Source organism: Budorcas taxicolor, chromosome 2 (assembly GCF_023091745.1).
Source record: "Budorcas taxicolor isolate Tak-1 chromosome 2, Takin1.1, whole genome shotgun sequence".
NCBI lineage: Eukaryota > Metazoa > Chordata > Mammalia > Artiodactyla > Bovidae > Budorcas > Budorcas taxicolor.
Genome location: NC_068911.1, coordinates 165,913,272 through 165,923,947, shown reverse-complemented (window position 1 = coordinate 165,923,947; position 10,676 = coordinate 165,913,272). Strand labels below are relative to the sequence as shown.

General features: G+C 51.0%; 1 protein-coding gene across 1 annotated transcript; it reads left to right on the top strand.

The window, feature by feature from the left end:
- The first annotated feature begins 2,437 nt into the window (after positions 1–2,437).
- Positions 2,438–10,676, top strand: LCK (LCK proto-oncogene, Src family tyrosine kinase). Its single transcript, XM_052654886.1, has 12 exons — positions 2,438–2,542; positions 2,837–2,918; positions 3,070–3,160; positions 3,378–3,476; positions 3,631–3,734; positions 3,918–4,067; positions 4,340–4,492; positions 4,645–4,824; positions 7,054–7,130; positions 7,222–7,375; positions 7,457–7,588; positions 10,051–10,676. The coding sequence occupies exons 1-12, from the start codon at positions 2,438–2,440 to the stop codon at positions 10,251–10,253; spliced, it is 1,530 nt and encodes a 509-aa protein (XP_052510846.1). The 3' UTR covers positions 10,254–10,676.

The following is a 10,676-nucleotide window of genomic DNA, read 5'->3' as shown; positions in this document are numbered from 1 at the left end:
AATCTTTTCTCATCTTGCTCTTACCCTTTTCAAAACCCCTGAGAATGTCAGGCCTAGAACGGACTTACTGACCCAAGTTGACACCTTATCTGGTGTTGGTGTTCTCTGTATAATATAGCCAACTGGTGGTTTTCCAAGGGCTGTTTGACTATCACAAAAAACAGGTTGCTCAGGACCTCAGACCCTAGACAGTCAGCTCAACTAAGGCTGGTTCCAGAACGTAAACAGTTATTTTCTGGAGGCTTTTGCTGTTAATCAGTTCTACGCCATAATAAAAGTAGCAATCGAAAAAATAAAAAAGCCATTTGCAGCCACAGAGCCGAGGAAGATTTCTCAAATGTCTCCCCAGGACTCCTAAAGCAGGAGGGGAAGAGTATATGTGCGAACACCTTTCCTTGAAAGTCTCTTGATTTGGCTTAAAATTTCATGTACACTTTGTATTTTCCTCTATTGGTAATAGATCTTTTTGTTTAACTATGTGAATAAGATTTAACTATGTGTTTAACACTCATGCTTTGAGAGGTATACACCCGTGACTTCCGGTACCCATGAAAGGTTATAAGTATCTCAGTTCGAAGAGACATGAGCTTATCAACTATACTCCAATATAAAATAAAAATTTTATATATATATATATATATATATATATATATATATAAAAAGAAATGTGAGCTTAAAGCCAAGAGGATTATTTACCAGTCATATTCTTCCACTTTACAAAGCAGGGCTTGGTAGGGCAGAATGAGCACTCGTGGAAATCTTTCTAAGCTCTAAATCAAGCCAGAATTTATCTAAGCTTCTGAGGAAGGGATGACAATTCCCAGTTGACAGAAAAGGCAGAATGAAACTAGAGAATGATTTCAGCAAAGTGACACATGAGTATTATTCCCAGAATTTGAACATAACTCCAGGGACTATCGTTGAATCTTTTTTTTTTTTTCTTTTTTCTTTAATTGCATTCTAATTGAATAGGTCCTTAAGTCTTACTAACTAAAAAACCACCACTGCTCCCCACTTCCAGTTGACCTCAGCAGGGATTAACAGCTCTAGCTTTGTTCTGCCTGTAACAGTTGTCTGAGTTTGAGCAGAACTTTCTGGTCCTCTGTTTGCTCATCTAAAATCTGAGGTTAGACTTGGTGGTTTCTAAGACCTTTGCAAATGGGAGAATCTGTGCATTAACCCTCCACATACCAGTCAACATTTATTAACAAGAATTGTCCTGGGTAATGGGACATTCAGGCAAATAAAACACAACCTCTGCTCTTGCTGAATCCCTGATCTCACCAAGCGGGTAGGAAAGGCACATAAATTAGTGTCATCTTGGCACTTGGTGGAAGTTGATGATTGTGGCTGGTGAGAGTGGAATGTCGTAGTACCAAAGAGCAGTGGGGATTGGGGAGGTTTCACAGAGAAGATGATGTCTGAGCTGAACCTTGAAGACTGAGCTAGAGTTCAATAGATGGGCAAGAGTATTCCCTGGCAGGTGAACCACACGTGCAAGGCATGTTGTAGGAACAGTGTGAGTTTTCTGGAGAAGAGGAGCTCAGAAGACAGATTCTGCGTGCGTGTGTGTGTACACGTGTGTGTGTGTTGCAGAACAGACTGAGGAGATGGATTTGATCATGATAGTAAAGGTTCTTGAATGCATAAATTAATTTATCTGAGGACTGGTATTTCCAGGCAGTCCAGAGGACCAGCCCTGGGGGAGGAGGTACTGTAGGGACTCCTGGGGACTTCGGGGTGAGAGCCCCACTCTGCTTCAGGCAGAACAGCTTCACTTTTACCTGCTATATCTACGGGTTCCGCTCGATTTCATCTGACAAAAAGTTTCCACTGCTAAAAAAGCAAGCAAACAAATACAAAAAAAATATGTATGGCCAATAGGGCCATTGAGGGGTTTTCTTCTAGGGAGAAGCAGAAAGAAGCCTCTGAAGCAGACTTTGTGGGGACTTTGGGGGAGCAGAGGCCTGGTGGCTGACATTCAGCAGAGAGGGTCCCTCATTCAGCGTCCTTGGCAGCAGGGGGTACTTGTAATTAGGAGGTGAGGCACACACCCCTGACTGGTAGGGGAGGATCAAAACTCAGGTCTTCCCTAGGGCTGGGGGAAGTGTGTGTGATCTCTAGTAGGTAGTCCCCCAACTTGGGGGATGGGCTGAGAGAGTGGGAGAGGGGAGAGGCAGGAAGTGGGCAACTAGACTAACAAAGGTGCCTGTGGCGGTTTACCCAGCCCAGGTGGGAGGGCGGGGCCTAGGTCTCAGCAGGGGGCCACGTGTGACTTTATGGGGAGCTAGGACCCCATTTCAGCTTTTCTGCGGCTGGAGAATGGCGGCTGGGGGGCTGACAATCTCAGGCACTTCTGGAAGTTCCCAGGGCTAGGCCCTAGCATGTCTGATGTTCGGGGAGCCCTTTCAGCCCCCTCTCCATTCCCCCAGGGACCATGGGCTGTAGCTGCAGCTCAAACCCAGAAGATGACTGGATGGAAAACATCGATGTTTGTGAAAACTGCCACTACCCCATAGTTCCACTGGATGGCAAGAACACGGTAAGAGGCAAGACAGGGGGCTTGGTGAGGGAGTCGGGTGGGATGCAGGCGTGGGGAGAAAGGAACAGATCATCCCTACAGGTCCTGGAGATGACAGCGAGCCCCCTGCCACACAGAAAGGAAAAGAACCCCAGAGAGGGAAAGCGACTCTTCTAAGGTCCCACAGCAAGTGGTGGGCAAATTCAGTGAAAAGATCCAGCCAAGCTGAAGTGAAGGAGAGCAGGAGAGTGGGGAGGCAAGCCAGGGTCTCACCCAGTCTTCAGCTCTCGGACTTTTCTCATCCCACACCCACAGCTGCCCATGCGGAATGGCTCTGAAGTGCGTGATCCACTGGTCACCTACGAGGGATCCAACCCCCCAGCTTCTCCACTGCAAGGTGACCTCAACCAGCAGGGCCTGAAAGACAAGGCCTGTGGATCCTTGGTTGTCAGCGTCCATCTCCTCCCCCATCCCCAGCTTAAAACTCCTGAACTCACGCTCCCAGTCTGCTCCAGAAGTCTTCTCCCTGACTGCCCCTGTCTTTACAGACAACCTGGTTATCGCCCTGCACAGCTATGAGCCTTCTCACGACGGAGACCTGGGCTTCGAGAAGGATGAACAGCTCCGTATCCTGGAGCAGTGAGTGACCCCCTTCGCCCTGCCCATCCTGGGGTATCTCCAGTACCGCAAACCCCTGCGGTCCCGGCTTGCAGTGGGAGCTCTGCAGACAAAAATGGGAGGCTCCGGGGTGCTGAGCTGGAGGGTGGGGTGGCATGGCCTAACTAGGGGCTCCGACGGAGGATTTCCAGCCGAGTCCGAGGCTGTGCAGACCATGCTAACTGCCGCCGTCGCGCAGGAACGGCGAGTGGTGGAAGGCGCAGTCCCTGACCACCGGCCAGGAAGGTTTCATCCCCTTCAACTTTGTGGCCAAAGCGAACAGCCTGGAGCCCGAACCGTGAGTGGGGACGCGTCGTGGGAATGGTGGGACGCAGATCCAGGGATCTCGGAGCAGAGGAGAGGTGCTAGGGGTGGTGGCGGTGAATGCTTGTGGGTAATGGGGGAAGACCGGACCAGAGGACCCATGAAGACTTCGCTTCTGCCTTGAGCAGCTGGTTCTTCAAGACCCTGAGCCGCAAGGACGCGGAGAGGCAGCTCCTGGCGCCGGGGAACACGCACGGCTCCTTCCTGATCCGGGAGAGCGAGAGCACTGCGGGTGAGCGAAGGGGGCTGCTGCGGGGCGTCGGGAGGGGGCCGCGGGCTGGGGCCGCTAGCCGAGGTCCGGGGTGCGAGGAGCCCGCGGGGATGGGGGGCGTGGGAACCGCGCTGGCGGAGGGGCGACTCGCTGGAGGCCACCCCTCCCCGTCTTTTGCGTTCCTTCATCCCTTCTTTCGTTCAGGATCGTTTTCACTGTCGGTCCGGGACTTCGACCAGACCCAGGGAGAAGTGGTGAAACATTACAAGATCCGGAACCTGGACAAAGGCGGCTTCTACATCTCGCCCCGCGTCACTTTTCCCGGCTTGCACGAGCTGGTCCGCCATTACATGAGTGAGCACGCACGGCAGGACTCTTCACCTGGGCCCTACCCTATCAGCCTGTCTCCCCCACTTCCTCTCGGGGGTCCCCCACCCCGCCCATCTCTCAGCATGCTCCTTCATACCCCCCACCCCCACTCAAGTGGGTGAGGGGCGGTACCTCGTAGCCTCAGGGGTCAGGTGACAGCCCCTGCCTGTCCATTTCCCCCGGTGGGGACTGAGTGAACCCGCCACCTCCCAGTTCCGCCTTATTGACAGCCCTTCCCCCCTCCCTCGACCTCACAGATACTTCGGACGGGCTGTGCACACGGTTGAGCCGCCCCTGCCAGACCCAGAAGCCCCAGAAGCCGTGGTGGGAGGATGAGTGGGAGGTTCCCAGGGAGACTCTGAAGCTGGTGGAGCGGCTGGGGGCTGGCCAGTTCGGAGAGGTGTGGATGGGTGAGTGAGGCCCTCCAGGACTGTGGGCAGGGGGGAAGGGGAGGCGTCTACCGAAGACCTGAGAGTTCTGCGACAGTACCTTGTTTCAGGGCAGCTGCCTGGCTCTGGGCACATGGGCTGCGAGTGACCCTCCCAACCCTTTCCTGCCCTAGGGTACTACAACGGGCACACGAAGGTGGCAGTCAAGAGCCTGAAGCAGGGCAGCATGTCCCCCGATGCCTTCCTGGCCGAGGCCAACCTCATGAAGCAGCTGCAACACCAGCGGCTGGTCCGGCTCTACGCGGTGGTCACCCAGGAGCCGATCTACATCATCACGGAATATATGGAGAACGGTGGGCGCCGCCGCCGTGCGCGGCCGCTGGGGGGCGCTGCCGTGTCCTCTGCCCCCTCCCGGAGTCGGGAGGAGATATGCGTGGCTCTGCACTGAGGTTTTTCTGGAGGAATTTTGCTGAGCCCTCAAAGACTCACCTTCAGGGGCGACCAGAGGGTGTGTGGAGAAGAGGGTGTGCTGTTTGAACCGTATCTGGGAGCCCAGCTTGAGGTGGCAGGCTCTGGTTGTTCAGCCGCTCAGTCGTGGCCCTCTCTTTGCAACCACATGGACTGCAGAATGCGAGGCCTTCCTCTCAGGTTGTGGAAGAGGACTTAACGCCCATTTTCCCTCACCTGCAGTACTGTTTGCCTTCTTCAAAGCCTTATCTTGATCTAAGGATGCTTGATCGCAGGAGATGAGTAGGTCCCTAGCCCCCCCAGCCTTGGGAGGTCTGATCTGTTCCAAGGCCCTCTTTTTCAGTTCTTGATGAGCTTCTCCCCAACCCTTCGCCCACTGTTGGACAGATTGAGAGCCCAAGGAAGGGGAGTTTAAATAAATAGGAATTTCTAAAAAATAAAAAATAAATAAATAAATAGGAATTTCTAGGCCCAGCTTTGGGCCAAGTCTCTGTCCCGCCTCTGGAGCTCAGTTCCCCCAAGAATACCAGCAGAAATCTAAACAGGCTTATCCAGAAAGTAGTAGTCATTGAGGGCTCTGACTTCTTGGGTTGGAATCCTCGCTTGAGGACTGTGTGGCCTTGGGCTGATCACCACTCCTCTCTGCCATGGTTTCCTTGTCTGTAAAAATGATGATAATAATGCAATAGTAACTTTCTTATAGGATCTTTGTGACGATGAAAGCTAATGCATATAGAGCAGTTAGACAATGTCTGCTGTATAGTAATGGCTCAGTAAGTTTGTTGTTATCTGGCTCTGATTCTTTGGGAATATAAGATCTATCCTTCTTTCAGGAAGGGAAAAAAGCTAATTGGTTAATGGATTCTGAAGATGGCAAATAGCAGGCCACCTTCGATTGGTAGTTGCTTGGAGCTCTGTATTGAGAAGGATTCTGAGGTTCATTGGGAGTGAGCACTGGAATTGATTAGCAATATCTGCCATGGGCACAGTGGAGGAATGACAGTGTCTGTCCACATATTTGCTGCCTTTGGGTGAGGTTTTGTCTCAGTGACTAATTCAGCACTCAAATGGGGACATTCAGGTTTTTGTCATCTTCACACAGGGTTTTAATCTCTTGAGAAGGGCCAGTGGTTACTAGCTCTGTTCCAGCCACTCTAATCCCTGGTCTTCTCCTAGTTACCCTCTGCTACCAGAAAGATGGTCCCTCACTCCCTCATGATACCTATTTTCATACTCCTCTTTTAATATATTCAGCATACATTTATTGCTGTTTACTGTGGGCTGGGAGGAGCTTCCCACGTGCCTCAGTGGTAAAGAATCCTCCTGCCAATGCAGAAGACGCAATTTTGGTCTCTGGGTCAGAAAGATCCCCTGGAGGAGAAAATGGCAACCCACTCCAGTATTCTTGTCTGGAAAATCCCACAGAAAAAAGGAGCCTGGTGGGCTACAGTCCATGGGGTCCCAAAGAGCCAATACAGCTTAGTGACTGAGCATGCAAGCACTGTAGGCTGGGAATATTGATGGACAAAATAAGAATCTTGCTATCAGAGAAAACTTGCTTTAATTATGCACCCTAGGAAAACCAGTTTATGCCATAGGAAAGTCTTAGCAGGTAGATGATGATGATGATACAATTTATTATTCTTGGTACAATCTAGAGAGGGTTTTTAAAGGAAGAGTCCAGCTGAGCCATGACCAAAAAGAAACTGTAGCAGAAGAAATGGAACAAAGAGACTTTGGAGTGGGAACCCAGTGGTCTATGAGGAAACTCTCACAATTATCTAGGGTAGATGGAGTAAAAGAGGCAGGAGTGGAGGGCAGAGAAGAAACTGCAGATGTGGACTATGCAGGGCTTGGATGCCTGGCTGAGTTCAGGTTCCACCCCACTGGTGACAAGAAGCTTGCAGACCCCTCCAAGTGGCATCTTAGTCCCCGAGAAAAGGGCATCATACATCTTAGGCACCCTTACTCTGAACACACACTCCTCCATTTTCAGCTCTTACTCTTCCTTTTCACACATCAGACATGGCTTCTAGACCCCTAGTTAGGGGAGAAGGGTCTGGGAGCTTTCCCCTGGGGCAATTTGAGTCAGCAACTCTTGCTTCTGTCCACAGGAAGCCTGGTGGATTTTCTCAAGACTTCCGAAGGCATCAAGCTGACTATCAACAAACTCTTGGACATGGCAGCCCAAGTAAGGAGACTGGGGAGGGGCTGAGCATGGGCACAGGGCAATGGGATCCAGATGTCTGGCCTAGGACTGCTGACCTGTACCTGGTCTGCAGATTGCAGAGGGTATGGCATTCATTGAAGAGCGGAATTATATCCACCGTGACTTGAGGGCTGCCAACATCCTGGTGTCCCATAGCCTGAGCTGCAAGATCGCAGACTTTGGTCTAGCACGCCTCATTGAGGACAACGAGTACACAGCCAGGGAGGGTAGGTATGGGATATGAGGGAAGTCAGGGGTCTCCGGGGTCTGGCCTGGCAGACCCAATGACCTCACTGCCCTCCCTCCAGGTGCCAAGTTTCCCATTAAGTGGACAGCACCAGAAGCCATTAACTATGGGACATTCACCATCAAGTCGGACGTGTGGTCTTTCGGGATCCTGCTGACGGAGATTGTCACTCATGGTCGCATCCCTTATCCAGGTCGGGGTCCAGGCAGGAGCTGAAAGGGTGATGGGGAAGGGCAGCAAATTCATGTCTTTCTACTTCCTCCCGGGCTCAGAATATGAACCTTTCCAGCTGCTTCCCCTCTATCCTCCTAGGGGTGGCACTCGTGCACCCCCAATCAGGTGCCACATCTCCTAAGTCTGGCTTCCATTTCTGTCCCTGAATCTCTCTTCCTTCAATAATCCCAGCTCTTTTCTTTCACTCTAACACAGGCAGCCTAGTAGGTAGAAGAGGATCTGGTCTGAGAGGCAAGAGGCCTGCTTTCTTTTTGCGTTTTTTCCCAAGTTTTATTTCTTTATTTTTTGGCCACACCTTGCAGCATGTGGGATCTTAGTTCCCCAACTGGGGATCAAACCTGCACCTGCTGCATTGGAAAGCAAAGTCTTAACCACTAGACTACTGCGGAAGTTCCCGGAGGTCTGCTTTTTATTACCATCTGCCACTGATGGTTTCTGTTTGACTTTGATCAGATTATTGCTTCTTTCTCCACTTGTAAAACGTGAGGTTAGAACAATATTTGACCCATATGAAACACTCAAGAGTGTTAGGTTTTATTATTAATCACTTTGGGCAAGTGACTTTGGGCAGGTGACTTTACCTTTCTGAGCCTCAGTTTCATGATATGAGAAACAAGATTATTTTTGAAAGTGCTTGACTCATAGTAGATGCTCACGAAACACTGACTTCCTTTCTCTCTGAAGCCTTCCATGTAGAGTGAGAGAGATGTGTAAGCAGCCAATTCCCACTCTCTCCCACTCCTCCCTCTATCTCCTCGACAAAGTTCTTTACCGCTGAATTCAGCCAGGACAGGAATGGAATTTTTTTGGAAGGAACTTGCTAGGAAACGCTGGGGAAAGGAAACAGAACACAAAGACAGGGTCGGGAGCTTGTGCAGCCTGGTGGCCAGACTTGGCAGAAGCTTCCCACATCCTGAGCAGTGTGCACAGAACTTTGCTCCTGGGAAGGTAAAAACACCTTAGAAGTAGGTGTGAGTATGTGAGTATGCAGGCCTTCCCTGGTCTGGACTTGCCCCATCGAAGAGTTCAGGGGCAGCACTGGGGCTAGAAACATATTCTTGTCATCCTGCCAAGAGCTCACACTGCTCCCTTAGAGAATTTTTCTACTAGAAGAATAAAGGCAATGAAAGCATGATGATAAATGGCAACTGACGCACAGTTTCAGGGTCAGGGAGACTATGGGGAGTAATGGGGACCTGGGTAAACTTGCGTCTGCGCCAGCAGATGGTTGCTATTAAGACACAGGGGCCCAAAAAGCAGAGCTGTGTTTTTTCAAGAGAAGTCAAAGCTTGGAGTTTTAGGAAAATTTGCCCATTTCCAAATATTGGTGATGATTCAGATTGTTTAAAAACACAATAAGGGGCCAAGTCAAAGTAGGTCTGTCTGTGGGCTATATTTAGGCTGGGTGTAGCTAATCGGTTTGCACCCTTGACTCTATCCATCAGTGTTGTTTCCTAGCCTATGTCTTTCCATGCCCTGATTTTTAAATGTGAGGGCCACATAGCTAGAGGCTCCCCAGAGGCAAGGCCTGAGGAAGAGAGGTCTCTATCGACTAGGTTCCAGTTTGAAGCTTTGTAGGAATAAAACTACTATTTTGCTAGGACATCTAGGAGTTAGGCTTCTCTTCTCAGGAGAATGAAGGAGAAACCAGAGGCCACACAGGTAAATTAGTAACAGGGGGCCTATTTCTGCTGTGACCATTCAGTTCTCCAGAGCAGCATCTCTTGGGGTCCACATGTAATGGGCCTCGCTGGTGGGGCCAGGATCAGTACAAAGGGAGGGAACTGGTCCAAAGATGACTTCATCTGGGTCACAGAGGGGCCTAGTGAATCTTCTGTGCCCAATGCAGGGTCTGCCTGGCTGAGGCCCAGGATCCACCTGGCTTCCTGATGTAGCATCTCATGTGCCTGTTTCCAAAGCTGGAGAAACTTCCCCATTGTCCTGGCTGTGGGCCCCTATCCTGCGCTAGGCCCTGATGGCTTCATCCTTCCCCACCAAATAATAATCATCACAGGTGCTGTTTATGCTCCATCTCCTCCTCCAGGCACCATCCTCAGGGCTGTGTACACACTTTCTCATTCAATCCTCACAACATCTCTAGGAGGTAGGAGCTCCTATTATCCCATCTTCCAAATAGGGAAACTGAGGCTCAAAGAGGTTCAGTGGGTCACTCAAGGACTCACAGCCAAACACGTCTGTGTTACTGCAGGTTTAAGCCATAGCAGACACTCCAAGTGGCATGACTGACCTTTCGCAGGTACTGCCAGTATAGCCTTACTATCCTTACCATCGATGAAGACCAAGATCCCTTTGGATTGGTGCTCACACCATACCTGTTGTCAAATATCTTCTTAACCATCACCCCTGCCTCTGGGCTTCCGAAGCCTGGAGCTTGATGTCAGTTCTCCCATCAACCTCTAGGGATGACCAATCCTGAGGTGATTCAGAACCTGGAGCGAGGCTACCGCATGGTACGACCTGACAACTGCCCGGAGGAGTTGTACCAGCTTATGATGCTGTGCTGGAAGGAGCGCCCGGAGGACCGGCCCACCTTTGACTACCTGCGCAGCGTGTTGGAGGACTTCTTCACGGCCACGGAGGGCCAGTACCAACCCCAACCCTGAGGGGCCTAGGTGACTGGGGCTTGCAGCCCTCCCACCGTCTAGCCAGCCTGGCTGGGGGAGGCGCAGTTCCTGTGTCACACCCATGTGGCCTGTGCACATTTGGACTCAGCATGTGAATCCCGCCCACGTGCAACACATACGCTTCTCATGTCTTGTACACGGGATCTGTAGCTGGGTGGGCTCTGCACATGTGTCTTGTACCTGTGTGGCCTGTGCATATATTGTCTTGGACACTTGTCCAAGTTGTCCCTTTCTGGGCGCCCCCGTGACTTCCAAGACCACCAAAGAGAGGAGAGAGGCCTGTGATTAGCACCTGCTTCTCCCTGTCCCCCTTTCTGTTCCCCTGGTCATCAAGATGCTCTCTAAGAGCTGAGACCTTATCTAAAATACCTCTGTGTGCTCCTCTTTGGTGTTGGCACACAT